This window comes from Sebastes fasciatus, chromosome 19, assembly GCF_043250625.1.
Source record: "Sebastes fasciatus isolate fSebFas1 chromosome 19, fSebFas1.pri, whole genome shotgun sequence".
Lineage (NCBI taxonomy): Eukaryota > Metazoa > Chordata > Actinopteri > Perciformes > Sebastidae > Sebastes > Sebastes fasciatus.
The window spans coordinates 6,292,236-6,311,497 of NC_133813.1; the positions used below are offsets into that span (position 1 = coordinate 6,292,236).

Consider the following 19,262-nt stretch of genomic DNA (forward strand, 5'->3'; position numbering starts at 1 on the left):
TGCTGAGCTCATGGGGGTTGGTTGGTCAAACCTGTTGAAAAACAGGTTTAGCTCATTTGCATGTTCCTGGGTCCCCTCAACAGCAGGTTGAGGGGGCTGTTTGTAGCCAGTTATCTTCCTGAACCCCCCCCCCACACCTCCCTGGAGCTGTCGGCCTGTAATCTCCCCTCCAGTCCGTCTTTGTAGGTGACCTTGGCCGCCCTCAGCTCCTTCTTCAGCTCCTTCTGGACAACCTTGGCCCTCTCAATGTCCCCGGCCATGAACGCCCTCTTCTTCCTGTTCAGCAGGGCTTTAATGTCCCCATTGATCCAGGGCTTGTTGTTAGGAAAGCAGCGTACCCTTTTTGATGGGTACGATGCTCTCCTCACAGAACCTGATGTAGTCTGTGATGCAGTGGGAGAATATATATTATATAATATTATATAAATAATAATTAAAAAATAAAAAATGTTTTTTATAATAATAAAATAATAATAATCTCCTGGCATTGACTACTGTACTTTTTTTTCTCCAAAATAAGGTCCAATGGGGTCCACCGGAAGGGGCGGGACTTAGGCTGTCTATCTCACTCATCATACCTGAAAACTAACCAATCAACGAAGGCAACAAGTATTAGCCAATCAGAGACAGAGTAAGGCGGGGTCATGCCTACGTCATGGCTTCCAGTCCCGGAGCCGGTTCGTTTCTCTCCTCACGTAACGGAGCAAATAGCGGCTGAAAAATCTCATTCATAACAGTCTTTATAACGTGAAACTTTTCGTGAAGGTGTGACACACGAGCTCCGCATTTAAACTCTAACGTTTCGGATGTGTTCGTGGTGAAAAGTCGGGTTCAATTGGGGAAGATAACCGGCTTCTGGTAGCTTTTCCTTTCGGTGCCCAGCCGGCCGGCGGTTGAAACAAATGGAGGGACATGTGACGTGGTAGGGCTCGAGCGAGAGATACTGTATAACTGTTGCCTCGCGTGCCCTTTTGACCAACCGGCGAATATTGGTTACCCATGATGCACCAGCAGCAGGACTCGTTGATACCTCCGTTGCTTAGTGATGTATTCTGCCAGTGTCGAACAGGAGACACTCACAGAGGAGTCAATCCTGGAGGAGGTGGAGGTGGAGGTGGAGGAGGGCACACCGGCAGAGACCCCTCCTCAGCGGCTCCTCCATCTCCATCTAAACCCCCCCGACAGCCCACAGCAGCTGGTGACTCATGGCACTCGGACCCTGCTGGTCAGTCAGGAGGACATCTGTGTGACATCTGTGGAGGACCTGAGCAGGAGCACAGACTCAGAGTGTTGTTCCAAGTCCTGGATGTGAATGGTGATGGAGGCATCTGTGTCAACGACCTGACAATTGGGCTGAAGAAGTTAGGGGTGCATCGAACTGAACATGAGCTCAGGGTAAGTGGATATATATATATTTCAGAGTAAATGTATTTATTGTTTATTTATTTTTGCACAATTTAAGCACAAAACCCAGACAATTAAAATAATATAGCTGACAATAATGCAGCTATATTGACAATATTGCAGCTGTCAGACTCCACAACCAGCACTGCTCCCAGTAGACCACTTACACACCAAAAAACTGACAATAACCTGATATTTTCAGGTGGAATTTCATTCATTCATTCATTCATTCTCTCTCACTGTGCAATATCATTTCCCACTTGTGCAATTTTGTTAATAGTCTGTTTATTGTCAATACTATATATACTGCTCCTATTTTTATACTTCCTTCTATTTAAATGGTTCATATTTTGCAGTGCACAGCAGCAAAGGGGATAGTGCAAAAAACAAGATGCATCAGCTAACACAGTTAAAAAAAAAGAGCTAAACAAAGTGTAACAAAATATGAACCATTTAAATAGAAGGAAGTATAAAAATAGGAGCAGTATATACAGTATTGACAATAAACAGACTATTAACAAAATTGCACAAGTGGAAAATTATATTGCACAGTATGAATTACACCTGAGTAGTACTGATAATTATGTAAGAAAAGACAACAACACATGTAGGGAGAAAGACAAGGTACAGACATCTGTTGAGTGCTATTAACCCTCTGAGACCTTATTTTTTAGGGGGGTACAGTTTTTTTTTAGGGGGAGATAGCTGGTCAACAGTAGATGTCACATAAAAGTGGTGTACATCATCTGAAAGCTGGGAACCTGAAGATTCATTTTAGATGCTGTTCAGCACTGTGTGTAAAGTTGTTCTAGTCATAAATCTGTAATAAACATGAAGGAATTAATTCATTATTTAAAAATAAATGTGAATGTGTATAAGGGTTTAAAACATTATCATTGAAATATATATGATGGTCATCCCCATGCTCTATTATGTCTCGATAAGTTGTTGCAACAATTTTTCATTTGGATACCATTCAGATTTGGTGCTAAATTTAACCATTTTTTACCATTCAAGAATTGATAACAATGATCAATAATCCCTCCAAAATACCACATTAAGACACCAGTAAAGTCGGTCGTGATCGCTGGTCTCCGAGGGGTTAATTCAACAAAGATAGATAAGTAACAGTAAGTAGGGACAATGACACGAGACAATAAAAAACACAACAGCAGGGAAAGTTCCAAAAAAAGTCTAAATGGACAACTACAGTTTAACAAAACGCAAATATTTTTCATAAAAATTAAAATCAATTTTTTTATTTTCATATGTAAGTAATCTAGCGAGCAATAATTTGGAAGCCAAAAGACATCTAGACGTCTCAATTCAAACTATGGTTGGTAGCAAAGTGAAAGGTCTCTTTAGATGTCTAGGATATAGCCTTTTGTTTCTTTACAGTGGAGCAGGTTCTAATGCTTACATACTTTACATATGCATACATGTCAGTAAAACTCTTCTCCCGTAAAACACGCATCTTGTCTAACGTTACGTGAGGGTCCACCCTGATGAAACAAAGATAGTTAATGTACTGTACTGATAGATGGACGACTGGAGAAGAGCTGTGTGTTTCAAATTTTGATGGACTTGCATCAGAACTTGCATTGGAGCCCACACTAGTCATCACCTCATAATTTCAGTTTCAGGAAAGCATATTTGAAGCCTAGTTATCTGAAGAAAAAAAAAACAACTTAAAATCTTCAATCAAATTTAGACTTCTCTTAACTTAAGTTTGAACACATGCAGGGACTTTACAATACCTTGCGAGTTTACTAAAGACAATGATGATATTATAATGTTAATGGGAGGCGGAGTTGGCAAGCCACGACGACAATGTGACCGAGAGGGCGCAACTGTGCCTGCTCCATGGGCCCAATGAATGCGAAAGATCGCCAGAAGATCTGGGTACTTTTCCATTCGGAAGTCGAGTCATTTTGGCTTCATGCGCCACTGAGAAACTTTCATAGGAATGAACGGGGCCCCGCCTCCAACGCTGTATCCAGTTCTCTTAATACATCCATGGCTGAGAGCCACAGACAGGGATGGGAAGACAGAAAGTCTTGACAGATGGACTAACACATTGTTGGTTTTGGTCTTTTCGTAGGATTAGTTAATAATAATAAGAGAAAAAGTAATAATCCCAGCCTTATTTGATAAGTAGAGACTTTCATTGCTGAAATGTGAATGTCCCTCATGGTGGTGGGGAGAGACTTGTTACCGTATTTGGGAGTAGGGACTTGCAGGTTTTATGGTGGACAAACCATAATTAAGAGAGCTCCTGTTTCTGTCAATAATCAATTACACTGGGATCAATGTACTCTGCAGGCAGTGCAGGCAGTGAAACAGGTCTGCGGAAAGCAGCTTGAAGTCCTGAGCATTTTATGAAGACCGTACAGCCGGAGGAACCCAGGATGTGTTGAGAATTAAAATGCAGCGGAGTGGAGCTCGGTTTTTGGGTTGATGGGATCGCCTGCTGGATGCTGACGGGGTGCTTGCAGTGACTCATGAGGATGAGGAGGGAGGGAGGAGGGAGGCATCACTCAGCAGATTTTCTTCTGTGAGGGAGGTGCGACTGAGGGGAAACCCTGCTCTTCACCCTGCCCCCTCCTTCTACTCTAGCTGATGACTGAAGGCATAAATTAAATTCCATGTCGCTATCTTGTCCTCCATTGGCTGAGGGGCTCGTTCCATAGCTCGACAGTGGAACCTGCTAGTATGGGCTGCTGTGATTGGTCCGGCTCAGCTGCAGTGAGGATGCAGGTTTCTGGAGACTGTCTTTGCTGCATATCTCTGGCTGCTGATACCGAAGCCGGCTAAGTGGCAAATCCTGCTGCTCTCATCATATAATAACTCTCAACATGAGGAACTTAGAGTGTGAAGTTCTAGGTTTGATAAATGGATCATGCATCAGTTATAATTATATATGATATGGCAAGAGTTAGATTTAGCGTTTAGTTTTTATCTTGCTGGACCTGAGCCTGGACGTCTTTTCCACTGAGTGATTTTAATGAGAAAAAGATCCAGCAAGAAGATGAGACACTGAGCTGGAGCAGTGACGTGGAAGAAAGTGGAGGAGCCCTCTTTACTGTCCTCAGCTGACCTTTCTACACTTGTTCTGCTAGTTCAATTCTTTGCTTTCAGCCAACAGACACAGTTAAGTGTCGTTGTTGTGTTTGAGTATTCACCCTGACACCGAAACTCCCAGGATGATACAGGGCATGCTGACTTTCCTGTGCCGGAGTCTTTTTAGCAAGACGCAGTGTATGCCTGCTGAAACTCCGGGGGAGAAAGAGACAGAGGCTGCTGGGAACTGCACAGAGCTGCAGGAAAATACTGCACACTCCTCTGACAGTAACCAAATCAGCACTAGTAATGTTACTCCAAAGAAGAGCACAGTATTAATCATGATGGCACCAACTACGGATCTTCAACAGGTAGGACAAAGCAGTTGGCTGGACCCCTGACTTTTTTTAATCCAGCACCACCATCAGGTCAGAGTTTTAAATTGTCCTGTAAAATATCTCACCAGCTACAGGATGGGTTGGCACAACATTTGGTACAGACATTCATGGTCCTAATTGCTTTGAAGCACTACTGTCAGTCCTCTTAAAGTGGACCAAAAAGGGGACAGACATAAAAGGGACTCAGTTCTTTTTGCGTTCACATTGTCAGTTCATTTGAAAGAGGACTCGGTTCTGTTTCTGGTCCACTTCAGCTCTGATGGGGCCTCAGTCCTCCTTCTGTTCACACTATAGTTCCTTCCTGCATCACTGCTGGTCAATGCTTTCCCCTTCAATTATATTTTTAGTGTTGGCACACAGAAGACTGTGTCTCTTGTGTCACAGGATTCTCTGCTTTTTCTCAATTATCAGTATCTATTTTATATTGCTGTGAAAACATCTTCAAACAACTGTATTTATTCAAGTTTCTTGCCAAAAACCATAGCACAACGTAGCATTGATGACTAGAAACCATTAATGCCGATCTCCCAATTGCATATTTTGACTGAATATTGGCCGATAACGATCAGTAGCTGATCAAACGGGCCACCCCTAACGGCAAGCCTGAAGGGCTAAAATACAAAGGGAAATGGCAAAGCAAACCTGGAGCATGTTGTGTTCACAATGCACAGGTTAAACGAACTGCAACGCTGACTTGAAGTGAACCGTACTAGGACCACCTCCCGAGGAGGTTAGTCATGTGCAGGTGTTTGTTAAACAGTCAGTGATAACTGTGTGTCTTTATTACTATTAGTAGTACAGTTCAGACACAAACTCCATCAGTAGTCTCTACAGCTGTTAAAGCCGACTGACAGCTGATCCAGCTGTGATCAGCTGCTGCTGTCATCAGAGACAGATGTCGCTTCACGTGACGCTTCAGAGGAAAAGACGTCACATTTCTTTGAAAACATATTTCCTCGTTTCCTCTCTCCTTGCATGGTTTCCTTGCATCTCTCCATGCAAGACACAAGGGAAAGATGCAAGTGAGGGAAATGTGGATGCAGTTAAGGGACTTGGGATGTCCCCCCTAATGAAGACCTATGTTGGTTGCAACGCGTTGGTCATTTTAAACAATTATTGCCATGTAAAATAAAGGCATTGTTCAAACACTACAGTGTGCTTTGGATTATTTTTGAGGAAGACTTGCATTTTGAACTTTTTTGAGACAATACTCCATTGTCTTCATACCCAAAGCTATTCAGTTTTCAGTGATATAGATCAGTGCTCTGATAACATATTGTAACTCTAAAAGCAGATGTAAAGGGCAAAAGCGTGCAAAACTGCTGCTATGATCCTTGAGGTAGTTGTTTTTCAGTGAAATGGTTCCTCAATCAGTGGCCTATGGACTGGTCTCCATCTTGTGAGTCCAGTGGTGCACATGGTTGAGCTATTCCTTCCCTTAAGGTAGCCATTTCCTGCCGGTAAGTGTATATTCATGCTCCAGCTAACTCTAATTCCTCATAGAACTCTTTCCAGTTGACTTGGCAGGCTATATTGGCAGAAAGTGCCGGGGACTGTCTGAGATTACTAATAACCTGATATGTGTGATGGCTGTAAAGTGGTCTAAACTGCAGGCCGAGTCAACAGTGCACAGATGGCAGGAGATGGTGGAAGCTTCCTCTACGCTCTGACGTACTGTTTGTCACATCACTCTTACCACATCACTGTCTTTAATAACGGCAGTGAAGTAGTTCAACTTTTACAGATAATGTTACTGTATATGCAGCTAATGCATCGTGCTTACTGAAACGTCTTGACATCACTTGAATACAAAACTGAGCTGAGAATTGAGTTTTCTCCTGTCTCTTCTCTCCTTACAGAAAATAGTGAAAGCAGGAGACAAAGACCTGGATGGACAGTTGGACTTTGAGGAGTTTGTTCATTACCTCAGAGACCACGAGAAGAAACTGCGGCTGGTCTTCAAGAGTCTGGACAAGAAGAACGATGGTAAAGGAATCGTGTTACAATCGGTGACTTTTAATTCAATCTAATTATCTCTCAGAACACTTGAATTACAATATGCTGAAAGGTTATTTTGGAAAGAAAATTGTTGCCTACTGAAGCTTTAATGAATACCAAATTATTTCCTGTGGTGTAGGCCGGATCGACTCGCAAGAGATCATGCAGTCTCTGCGCGACCTGGGGGTGAAGATCTCTGAGGAACAGTCTGAGAAGATTCTCAAAAGGTGAGAGTGATAATGTGATCAACAGTCTCTAATACACTTAATGGATTCACAAACCTGTTCAGTCCCTGTTTGTGTGTTTCTGTGATGTCTCCCCTCTTTTTTATTGAAGAACACTATTCTTCCTTAATATCCTTACTTTTCAACCAGTCCCTCTCACACACACCAGGTGCCAAATATCATGCAAGCATTGTGGCTCTTTCCCAAACTGTGCTGCCCTATCTGATAAAATGGAAGAACATAATTTACATAATCACATAAACAGATCCTTGAAGCAAGAAATGGTCCATGTTCCATGTCTGAAAAGGTCTCAACCATGGTGCCTGTCACTCACTACTCATGTGAAATATCTCTCGTTGTTCAAAATATCAGCATCAACTGGCTCATGTTGTTATGGCTCAGTGTGATCCTTGTCTAGTTCCTCTAACCACCTGTCTGTCTGTCTGTCTGCTTGTCTGTCTCTTTTCTCTGGCTGGTCTCAGAATAAGGAGGGGTCATGTCTGGGCCCCTATCTTGTAGTAAGTAGTAGCTTCTATAGTCTGCTTGCTCAAGCCAGTGCTAAACTGATCACCACTGCAGTCTGTCTAATCCAGTTCGATATTTTGTTCACTGATTTCAGATGAAAGACGCAACAAATATCACATTAGCAAAACAAAGAAATGTTGTGATGATGTGGTTGAATCAGTTGTGGCACAGAGTGCTCAAGTAAAGCATCCTGCTGCAACAGAATGAACTCATAAAGGAAGCCATGAGAACAAGTGTTACCATTGTTGAGAAGTAACCGTGCATGCAGATAGCAGATAGCTTGTTCTGTTTACTGACTAAAACTGTTGCATTTATAACAGTCTGTATCCGCTGTTTATTTTGCATCCCCAGTATGGATAAAAACGGCACAATGACGATTGACTGGAATGAGTGGCGGGATTACCACCTCCTGCATCCTGCAGGCAACATTCCTGAGATCATCCTCTACTGGAAACATTCCACGGTACGCTCCCCCTCTCTGTTCAAAGCACGGATGATTTGTGTTGTACCCTGATTTGGTATTTCCTGTCACTAACTCTTATCTAAAACAACTGTTTACTGAGGATCAGTGGCTGAAACCCTCTGCTTCCTCCTCAGATCTTTGATGTTGGGGAGAGTTTGTTGGTGCCTGATGAGTTCACAGCAGAAGAGAAGCAAACAGGAATGTGGTGGCGACACCTAGTGGCTGGAGGAGGAGCTGGTGCTGTGTCTCGAACATGCACAGCGCCACTGGACAGGCTCAAAGTACTCATGCAGGTAATGCACAACACATAGCTGATGAGTTAGGGAGTACTCTCAGAGAGGGACATACTCATTCTAGACAAAGAGAAGACTACGTGCTGACTGTTTGTGTTTGTCCTGTTCTGTTTGTCCTCCCCAGGTTCACGCCTCTAAGAGCAACAACATGCATATCACTGGAGGCTTTCTCCAGATGATCCGAGAGGGCGGTGTGAGGTCACTGTGGCGAGGCAACGGCATCAATGTCATCAAAATTGGCCCGGAGTCTGCTATTAAGTTCATGGCCTACGAACAGGTAGGCACGAATACAGCTCTGACTCCAATAAGCCCTTTATTTCAGTCACATTTTTGTGTTGTTGCATAACAAAAGACATCCTCTCTGTCAGATTAAACGATTAATGGGAAGTAACCAGGAGACGCTGGGCATCTCAGAGAGACTGGTGGCGGGCTCTCTAGCCGGAGCGATCTCTCAGAGCAGCATCTACCCCATGGAGGTGAGAGAGACCAGTGAACACAGACAGCATAAAACAAAATTTCAAGCAAGACCTCTTAAAAAAAAAGGATTGTGTTCAATTCTGTGAATGTTATGTAGCAACTCATGACTCATTATGTTTGTATGCAGAAATATCCGAGTGGATTCTTTCCGCCCTGTGACTGACTGCCCATTTTAACTTTTAGCTTTGACCCCATCATGTGAAACTGTACTGTGCCCTCTTATCTGGAGGAAATCAGATCTTCACACGCAGACTCACAGACCTCCAGTTATGCACAAAGTGTGAGCAAGTCCTTCATGTAAATGAGGTTCATAACTCACAAAGTATTGTAATATAAAAGATAATGCACGGCATATATATATGTTAGTCTATGTTTGGTAAAGTGTGAAAGATTTTCTACAACTCTTGGACAACCAAGTGGTGGTTTCCTTCACCTGTCAGAAGGCCTGACGTCACTCTCTGTCCTCTCAGGTGTTGAAGACGAGGTTAGCCCTGAGGAAGACCGGCCAGTACTCGGGCATTTTGGATTGTGCTAAACATATTTGTAAGAAGGAGGGTTTGGCTGCTTTCTACAAGGGCTATGTCCCCAACATGCTGGGCATCATCCCCTACGCTGGCATCGACCTGGCTATCTATGAGGTGTGTGCTTGTTGTAGAGGGATAACTTTTTGTTTATTGTTCTTTTAGTTCGATCTGACACCTTCGCTCTGCTCTCCTCTGTCAGACTCTGAAGAATTACTGGCTGCAGCGCTACGCCACGGACAGCGCTGATCCGGGAGTGTTTGTGCTCCTGGCTTGTGGCACCACTTCCAGCACGTGTGGCCAGCTGTCCAGCTACCCACTGGCCCTGGTCAGGACTCGAATGCAGGCACAAGGTCAGTCACTGCAGAACTCTACTGCACTGTACACTAGGGGTGGGGAAAAAAATCGATTCACCTATGTATCGCGATTTTTATTTTATTTCTCATGATTTTGAAATAGATTTTTTAATGCCAGAATCAATATATTTGCTTCATTTGAGTCTATACGGAGGAAGAAGGAAGTTACCCCTTTCATTGTCGTGGTCTGAGTAACAGACGTCAGATCCGTTCTTTATCCGTCAACCAAAACAAACCAGCCGGGCGCCGCGAGCCTAAACGAAAAAGTAGAAAACGGCGGAGGGTCCGTTTGGATACGACCTGCACCCTCACATTTTAAATCCAACGTGGTAAACACTACACATCATAGTAAAGGATGGAAACACTTTGGGTTTCACACATTGCCAGGAAAAGCAGAGCTACACATCATGGCTAAAGCTGCATGCTAACTCTGTCTTGGACAGGAAACATTATCGTATCGCGGTAACGTGCGGTCAAGCCATCCGCCATTCCCATCGCTGTGGTCAAATCGTCCGACGCTACAACTGTAGAGCACACATATACTGACATTTATGTTAAATGCATTCAAACGACCCCGATGGAACTGACCATGGATGGATAATGTTCATGGACTTGTTCATGTGTTTAGATTCATATGTCTGGCACTTCAGAAGTCAACAAGCGAGTAGCTTTGTGTGTGCTGATGAGCCTGTCTTCCTCTGTGTTCCTCAGCTACCCTGGAAGGGGGCCCTCAAATGACCATGTCGACCCTGTTCAGACACATTATTAGGACCGAGGGGCCACTGGGACTCTACCGAGGCCTGGCACCCAACTTCATGAAGGTCATTCCATCCGTCAGCATCAGCTACGTGGTCTACGAGCACCTCAAGATCACGCTGGGGGTCACGTCAAAGTGAGGAGGTCAAGCAGGGTTTTTTTGCTTTTCTTTTGAGCTGAAGATTTACTGCTCTAAGAACAAGCAGTTGACATTCAACATATTGAAATTCCAGGGTGTAAAGGATAAACATGAGATGATGTGAATGAAGAGGAATGAGAGGATGATGGAGACTTTCAAGATGGAGGAAAGCTTGACTGAAGCAACTTCTGTTAGTTGCCCTTATTTAAATATGTCTTAAAGCAATCATCCAGGAGTGCTAATCTTGGGTTAAGACAAGACAAGTGTTTACATTGAATTAATTTAAGTAGCTTACTACGATGTGGCAGGAGCAGTCCTGCTGGTCTGTGTAAAGGAAGAATGTTTGTCTTAAAGGGCTTTGCTAGGGCAGATCACAAACCTAATTCATGCTCTCGATTTAATATCGCTTCGGCTTTCAAGATCTGTCTCTTGCTCTCTCGCCGCCCAAACAAAGCCACAAAGTGGCTGCTTAATGAAAAATGCACAGTAGCTATATAGGTTAAGTCATAAGGCGTTAGTAAATCATGCACACAAATGATTACATCGAGACCGTGAATTTCCTTTTTGTTTTGCAAGATTCGCTGCTTTTAGAGACATTCGCTTGTGATCACAAGCAGGAAACAACAAAGGTGTCTCCTGATGATGTGATTAAACTTTACTTTGTGTTAAAAGGTTCTTTATATGATATCATATTATATCATCAACAACTATTGTCTATATAAAGATATAGAGGAGTAATGTCTGACTGAGTCTATGATATCACAGCATTAATATATATCATCAACAACTATTGTCTATGTAAGGGATAACGTACAGCGAGCCGGTTATTGTTGTGAAAGAAACCCCGACAGGGCGATGACGCCGCAAAGCAGTTTGGGGTTTCTTTCACAACAATGACCCACTAGCTGCACATTATCCCGCTTATTACACAGCTACTTACTTAAAATCAATAATTTGACACAAAAACGGTCCGCCAGAGTCCGACATCCGAGCTGCGCCCATAGCAACGGTCTGTTATACATAGCAGCGGCCTGTTATACATAGCAACGGTCTGCTATACAAAGCAACGGTCTGCTATACATGGCAACGGCCTGCTATACATGGCAACGGCCTGCTATACATAGCAACGGTCTGCTATACATGGCAACGGTCTGCTATACAAAGCAACGGTCTGCTATACATGGCAACGGTCTGCTATACATAGCAACGGTCTGCTATACATGGCAACGGTCTGCTATACAAAGCAACGGTCTGCTATACATGGCAACGGCCTGCTATACATGGCAACGGCCTGCTATACATAGCAACGGTCTGTTAAACATTGTCTGTTATACATAGCAACGGCCCGCTATACATGGTCTGTTATACATAGCAACCATCTGTTATACATAGCAACGGTCTGCTATAAAGAAATAACAGACCGTAGAACGCTGTGATTGGCCAATTGGAATCGAGTATTCAACAAAGCCGTGTAATAAATAAAGATATAGAGGAGTAATGTCTACCTGAGTCTATGATATCACAGCATTAATATATATCATCAAGAACTATTGTCTATATAAAGATATAGAGGAATAATGTCTACCTGCGTGCTCCCTAGCTAGCTCACGGCCGCCGCTCTGCACTGCTCTCAAATGACGGTTACAGCCAATAACGCCGTCTCGACCAACAGCATTGTTTCCACTGTTAGCACCTTTAGCTTTGAGCCGCCTGCTCAGCTGTCGCCAAGTTGAGAGCCGTGTGGAGGCAATAGAAATGCTCCCACTCGTGCATTTAGCACCTTTAACAGTGACGTTTCACTGAGGCAGTGTTGTCAAGTAGGAAATATCTGATCCTATAAATAGTGTTGCAGCTTAAGTTGACAGAGCACGTTCTGTCAGTGTCCATGACCAGTATCAGTGCTTTTATCTTTTCAGTAATGACAGTATAATGTTTTGAGGTTAGTGTCCCTCCTAAAACTGTGTACAGAAGCTTCACAGATGCCTCTCTGGGATACACCTCCATTCCTCCTTAATTCCCGTCATCATATGTTCACCTTTAAAACAGTTTCCCTTTCCACAGGTTTAACATGAGCCATCAGGAAATTATTAGCTGGATCTCTAAGGAATGTTTCACTGGCTTGTCGGCTAAAGACATCTTCCATTCTTGTATGATGTCAATAAATGCTTTAAGTCACGTGGCAGGACATCCAAGCAGAGGCAGCACTGACTGATGCCTGTGTCAAATGAGACACAGATTCCCATGAGTGCCTCTCTCACATACATGTGCTTGATTATTATAAGAGGTGGAGTCTGTGGAACACTGGATGCACTTTAAGGTATTCTGCTTTAATTCCTGTTTATTATTATTATTATTGATGTATTTATGTATTTATTTTGGCAGCAAAGGGACTCATGACTGAATGTGTGATCTATTGGTTGTGCTGAATAAATAATATTCAGGTGTCTTTGATTTTTGAGAAATCTGTGGTCTTGGTGAAAACCTGAGGCAAAGAACAGGTTGGTTTTAGAGCGATAGAAGCATCTCATTCAAAGCCTCAAAGTGTTCATTACTCAATCAAACAATTTTTATGAATAAATGGTGTGACATATTTAAATGAACCAACATTTTGTGAAATAATTGAAGGAATTATTCAAACCCGGGACATTATTATGAAATGTTTTGTCATCATTCATTTGCTGGATAGCATTTTTATTTCATTAAAGACATTTTAAAAAATAAAGTGTGTTTTTATGTTAGTTACTGTGTCTGTGTAACTGACCCCTCACTCTGATATTATATCAGTATCATTAATCAATCTTAATCTGAAACTAACTAAAGCTATCAGATAAATGTATGTGTGTATTTATAAAATTAAAAAATATATATATATATATTTAATAAAATAATATATATATATATATATATATATATATATACAATAAAATAAATACATATATATAATAAAAATAATATATAATTAAAATATATATATGTAAAATTAAAATATGTATATATATTTTTTTAGATAATATATACAAATACAAAATATAATATATAAATATGTATACAATAAATATAAAATATAAATATATATATAGTAAGTAAAAAATATTATATATAAATATATATATAATAAATAGAAAATATATATATTTATATTTTGTGTATATATATACACATATATATAATATAATAAGTAATAATATAATAATAGTATAATAAGTAAAAAATATGTATACATATATATATAATAAAAAATATAATAAATATATATTTATTATATTTTCTATTATATATATATATATTTATATATTATATATATTGTATTATATCTTTTATTTATATATATATATATATATATTATCTAAAAAATATATATATAATATTTTTATTTTATATGTATATATAGCTGTATATAATTACAAATATTATTCATATATATAGATTATTTTTTTATAGATTTTTTTTTTTTTTTCAATATAGGCTACCGGATGGGTATCAAACATGTTTTCTATCTGTGGGCTCCAGTCAGCTGATGAGACGCAGAGTCAGCACAGTTTGTCCTGTAGCCCTCTGGTCTGGTCTTGTCTGGTCTGGTCTCGTGGCTCGCTACTGACTGAGAGGAAGTCGTCCACACGTCGGTTTATAGAAAGCTATTTCAGCCATGTTTGGACTCCTGTAGCCCTGAAAGCAGCATAAAGACGCCCTTTCACTGGACCGCAGCAGTATATCCTGTTATTTATCTACCGGGTTCTGAACCTGAGAGCTGCAGTCACGAGTTCACTCAGTTCCTACAAACTAACCTGTGACTCTACTGCTGCTGCAGAAAGAGAAAGAGGGAAGTTGCATGTCTGTACTTTAGTTTTGCGTTGTTACCGAGACCCACAGGATGCTTTCCTTGGAGCAGCTGCAGCAGAGTTTAGAGACTGCAGGACAGTCTCACGTCCTGCAGTTCTGGCCGGAGCTGTGTGAGGCAGAGAGAGACAGTTTCCTCCAGGAGCTGTCTCAGCTGGATCTAAAGGGACTGAAGGGTCACTGTGAGGGGGCCAAAAGGGCTGCAGCCTCCCCTTCTGCAGGTCTGGACCAGCACATAGAGCCGGTCCCTCCTCAGTCCATCGGCAGTGTGAGGAAGAGTGACAAAGAGTCTCTGGAACTGTGGGGAAATGAAGGTGAATGTTTTACAGTAAATCTGCTGAGAGTATTAGAAAAGTGAAGTAGAGTTACTATAATGCACCTATAGATGTGACATATTTAGCTGCTGCAGTATCACTCACTGACTGCACTAGTGGAAAGTAACAAAGTGAATTTACTCAAGTATTGTACTTAGAGGAAAATACTGTAATGTACTTTTTACTCCACCTTTCCTCAACATCTTATTAGGCCTATTTACCAGTTATTTTTCAGATTAAAGCTGCAGTGGGTAGTGAAGAAAGTCATAGTATAATATGTCATAAAAAGTCATAGTATAATATGTCATAGAAAGTCATATTATAATATGTCATAAAAAAGTCATGGTATAATATGTTGAAAAATGTCATAAAAAATAATAGTATGTCGAAAAAAGTCATAGTATAGTATGTTGAAAATTTCATGATAAAATGTCATAATATAATATGTAAAAAAAATTCGAAAAGAAGTCATAGTAAATTATGTCATAAAAAGTCACTACTTTACTCTGTACTATGACTTTTTCATGACTTTTTTTGACTTAATATAGTGGAGCAAATATGATTAAAAAAAAGTTATTTTTATAAAACGGTCACTATATCCTGACAGTAGTACATGAGACAGGTAATCTGAAAAAAAAATCATGTGCATCTGTGTCCTCCGGTGTCCTCTGGTGCTCCTAATGGCATCTGCAGGATTTCACAGACCGGAGGAAAACAAGCAGTCAGAGCTGATTTGGAGTCTACCGTCCAGCTTCCGTCTAGGAGAGCCGCGAACGGTCCAACTAGGCAGCGCTGATTATGAAAGCAGTAACAAGTTAAAGGTTAAATGCCAGCTTGTAAAGTTTTATGAACGTTTTCACTTATACAGTATGACAAAAGGTGATGTGTGCTATGTATGTGAAGTTAAAGGCCTTGCTCATGTTACCACTCTGGTTTTTACAGGGATGTTGCAAATCTCAGAGAATCGAGTCGGGGTCCTGCTCTTGGCCGGCGGTCAGGGGACCCGTCTTGGTGTTAAGTATCCCAAAGGGATGTACAATGTTGGGCTACCGAGCGGCAAAACCTTGTATCAAATCCAGGCGGAGCGCATTCACAAAATCCAGGAGCTGGCCGACAGAAAGTATGGCTCAAAATGCACCGTTGCATGGTAAGAATATATGATGTATCTTCCTCCATTACTCTGATTATGTAAAGGCTTATGCACTACAGATAGAGCCAGTGCAACACAACCTCCCTTCCACATCAAACAGATAGAGCCAGAGCAACACAACCTCCTCTCCATGCCAAAACAGATAGAGCCAGAGCAACACAACCTCCTCTCCACACCAAAACAGATAGAGCGAGAGCAACACAATCTCCTCTCCCGCCAAAACAAATAGAGCCAGGGCAACACAACCTCCTTTCCACGCCAAAAACTGATAGAGCCAGAGCAACACAACCTCCTCTCCACACCAAATAGATAAAGCCGGAGCAACACAACCTCCTCTCCACTCCAAACAGATAGAGTCAGAGAAACACGACCTCCTCTCCATGCCAAAATAGATAGAGTCAGAGCAACACAACCTCCTCTCCACGTCAAAATAGATAGAGCCAGAGCAACAAGACCTCCTCCCCACGCCAAAACAGATAGAGCCGGAGCAACACAACCTCCTTTCCACACCAAAAACAGATAGAGCCAGAGCAACACAACCTCCTCTCCACCATGGAACCTAAAGAGGATCAGATTTTTACTTAATCAACCGTTGTTCATAAAAAAAATATATTGTTTATAGCTGCTTTAAGTAAAAATAAATGACTGTTTTTGGCGCTGTGATTAAGTTTGGAGATTAGAAATTTAGATAAAGAATGTCACCAGGATTATAGAGTAAATATTTAAACCTGTCTGTACTATTGCAACTCTTCAGGTACATAATGACCAGTGAGTTCACTCTGGCTCCCACAGAGAAGTTCTTCAAAGAGAACAACTACTTTGGTCTGGAGCCATCAAACATTGTTATGTTTGAGCAAAGGATGATCCCAGCAGTGACATTTGACGGAAAGGTCATCCTGCAGGGGAAAGGGAAGATAGCTATGGCTCCAGGTATGTATACATCACCTACAGAAGATCCAGACACTCAGTAAAATCCCTCACCTATTGCCACTGATTTGTGTGTTCAGGATAGTTTGAGGTAACGCGCCGTAATGTTTCAAAGCCTCTCCACTCTCTGCCAGATGGGAACGGTGGTCTGTACCAGGCGTTGGTGGACAACAAGGTGCTGGAGGACATGACGAAGAGGGGAGTGGAGTACCTGCATGTGTACTGTGTGGACAACATCCTGGTCAAAATGGCGGACCCTGTGTTCATTGGGTTCTGTGTGAGCAAAGGGGCCGACTGCGGAGCCAAGGTAGAGTAATATCATACAGCAGATATAAAGGAATAGCTCAATAATTTGGGAATATGCTTATTTTGCTTTCTTTCTGAGAGCTAGATGAGAATATTGATGTGCATGCTTAGCCTGTTGCCAAATTGTGACTCCTGTTTCCCTCTGGCCTCTCATCTCCATCATTTGTCCAGGTGGTGGAGAAGGCGTACCCTGCTGAGCCAGTGGGAGTGGTTTGCAGGGTGCGAGGCGTCACCCAGGTGGTGGAGTACAGCGAGATCCAACCAGAGACAGCTGAGCTCCGAGGACCTGGAGGGGAGTTGGTGTACAGCGCTGGAAACATCTGCATTCACTTCTTTACCAGGGCTTTCCTGCAGGATGTAGCAGAGTAAGAGCCTTCCATTGCTGAAAATAGTCCCCTATAAATACAAATTTCCTCGTGTTTGAGTAATGTTTTTTCATCTTACAGGACATTTGAAAGCCAACTGAAACAACACGTCGCACTCAAGAAAGTTCCCTTTGTGGACACATGTGGCAATCAAGTCAAACCCACCAAACCCAATGGCATAAAGATGGAGAAATTTGTTTTTGATGTCTTTCCATTCTCAAGGTATTGTTGATTCTTATATTGTGTCTTCAGCTATTTACATCTGTTGTTTTTTATCTACATGAAATTACATAAACTCATAATACGGTGTCTGCGGGTAATTAAAATATGCACTGTCTTGTCTTTGGAAGGAACTTTGTTGCGTTTGAGGTCGTGAGGGAGGATGAGTTTTCCCCACTGAAAAATGCAGACGGAGCAGCCACAGACAGCCCATCCACCGCCAGAAACTCTTTGCTGGCTCAACACTGCCGCTGGGTCACAGCCGCAAGAGCCACGCTGCTGGATGAACGTGGGAATACCCTTCCTCCTACGGCCAGGTCAGAGGAAAATGTTCATATAGACACCCTGCTACAACAGATAATGTCAGAACTTGAAGCCTAGACCTGGTTGTCATGGCCAGCCGATTAGACTGTTGTCAGGCTGTTAATTATGAACTTTTTTTTTTTTTTTTGCCTGTAGCTTTGTTGCCTAAACCTAAAGAAGTTGTAGTTTTGTTGTCTAAACCTAAAGAGGTTGTAGTTTTGTTGCCTAAACCTAAAGAAGTTGTAGTTTTGTTGCCTAAACCTAAAGAAGTTGAAGTTTTATTGCCTAAACCTAAAGAAGTTGTAGTTTTACTGCCTAAACCTAAAGAAGTTGTAGTTTTGTTGCCTAAACCTAAAGAAGCCTTTTTATTTGTGTTGAAAACATGATGTTTCATTCAGTTTTACAACATGTCATAACGTGTTGTTTTTAAGTTTCACTTTTACAACGTAGTAGGTGTAGTAGGCCCCTATTGACCCACATCTATGGTGCATATAACGACTGATAACACCTATTTCATGACCTGATAACAGTTGAACCGTGTGTATGTGGGCTTGTGAGTGTTTTATTTACGTAGACTGGATCTGAATCTCTCCTCCTTTTTTTCCTATAGTGCATCATCAGGGGACAATCCTCCAGCACAATGTGAGATTTCACCGCTGGTCTCCTACTTTGGAGAGGTGAGCAGTTACAGGTTGTTCCTTGAAGAAAAAAAATAGTTTTCTCAGCTGGCATTTAAAATGAATTTGTGGACAATGAATCCACTGTTGTCATCATCTCCAGTGTCTTGTCTAAATACGGAGGTGTAATACAACCTCATTTCTTCTGCCAGGGCCTGGAGCAGCTGCTGAAAGGGAGGACACTGCCAACTCCGCTCATTCTGGATGAAAAAAAGGCCAAAGAGCTGCAGGCTCAGTGACATTTCTCTGAATAATAGAGTTACAGGGTGAAGACGGCAACCCTGGATGGATGTGCTGTTGAACTATATGTGATGATATGTGAAGATAATCATATCAAACTGTCATGAGTGTCATGTAATTCCCCCTTTGTTGAGGAAGAGCTACAAATCATGTCATGTCATAGCTTTAAAACAAGTAAGACAAATGAGGGACCAGCAATGAGTTTTTGGAATCAAATATGTTTTCTTTTACATGTAACCAAAAATATAATCAAAATACCTCACTTTGTGTCCTCTCACATTCTTTGTAGTAATCTACTCGACCTCTTATA

General features: G+C 41.7%; 2 protein-coding genes across 4 annotated transcripts; both read left to right on the top strand.

Moving 5' to 3' along the window:
- Positions 1 to 530: 530 nt before the first annotated feature.
- On the top strand, positions 531 to 13,336 carry slc25a25b (solute carrier family 25 member 25b). 3 transcript variants are annotated; one of them, XM_074618658.1, is made up of 11 exons: positions 531 to 1,395; positions 6,722 to 6,848; positions 7,000 to 7,087; positions 7,567 to 7,602; positions 7,961 to 8,072; positions 8,207 to 8,365; positions 8,490 to 8,642; positions 8,734 to 8,841; positions 9,313 to 9,480; positions 9,566 to 9,716; positions 10,431 to 13,336. In XM_074618658.1, the coding sequence occupies exons 1-11, from the start codon at positions 1,000 to 1,002 to the stop codon at positions 10,613 to 10,615; spliced, it is 1,683 nt and encodes a 560-aa protein (XP_074474759.1). In that variant the 5' UTR covers positions 531 to 999; the 3' UTR covers positions 10,616 to 13,336. The 3 variants fall into 3 exon arrangements, with proteins under 3 accessions (XP_074474759.1, XP_074474760.1, XP_074474762.1); XM_074618661.1 differs by lacking the exon at positions 531 to 1,395 and adding an exon at positions 1,460 to 4,835; XM_074618659.1 differs by lacking the exon at positions 7,567 to 7,602 and having other exon boundaries at positions 541 to 1,395.
- An 801-nt stretch (positions 13,337 to 14,137) lies between these two features.
- uap1l1 (UDP-N-acetylglucosamine pyrophosphorylase 1 like 1) lies at positions 14,138 to 19,214 on the top strand. The gene is made up of 9 exons (XM_074618662.1): positions 14,138 to 14,765; positions 15,708 to 15,912; positions 16,670 to 16,845; positions 16,977 to 17,149; positions 17,320 to 17,513; positions 17,595 to 17,735; positions 17,864 to 18,049; positions 18,646 to 18,712; positions 18,865 to 19,214. Exons 1-9 carry the CDS (start codon positions 14,486 to 14,488, stop codon positions 18,949 to 18,951), a joined length of 1,509 nt encoding a protein of 502 aa, XP_074474763.1. The 5' UTR covers positions 14,138 to 14,485; the 3' UTR covers positions 18,952 to 19,214.
- Positions 19,215 to 19,262: the final 48 nt, after the last annotated feature.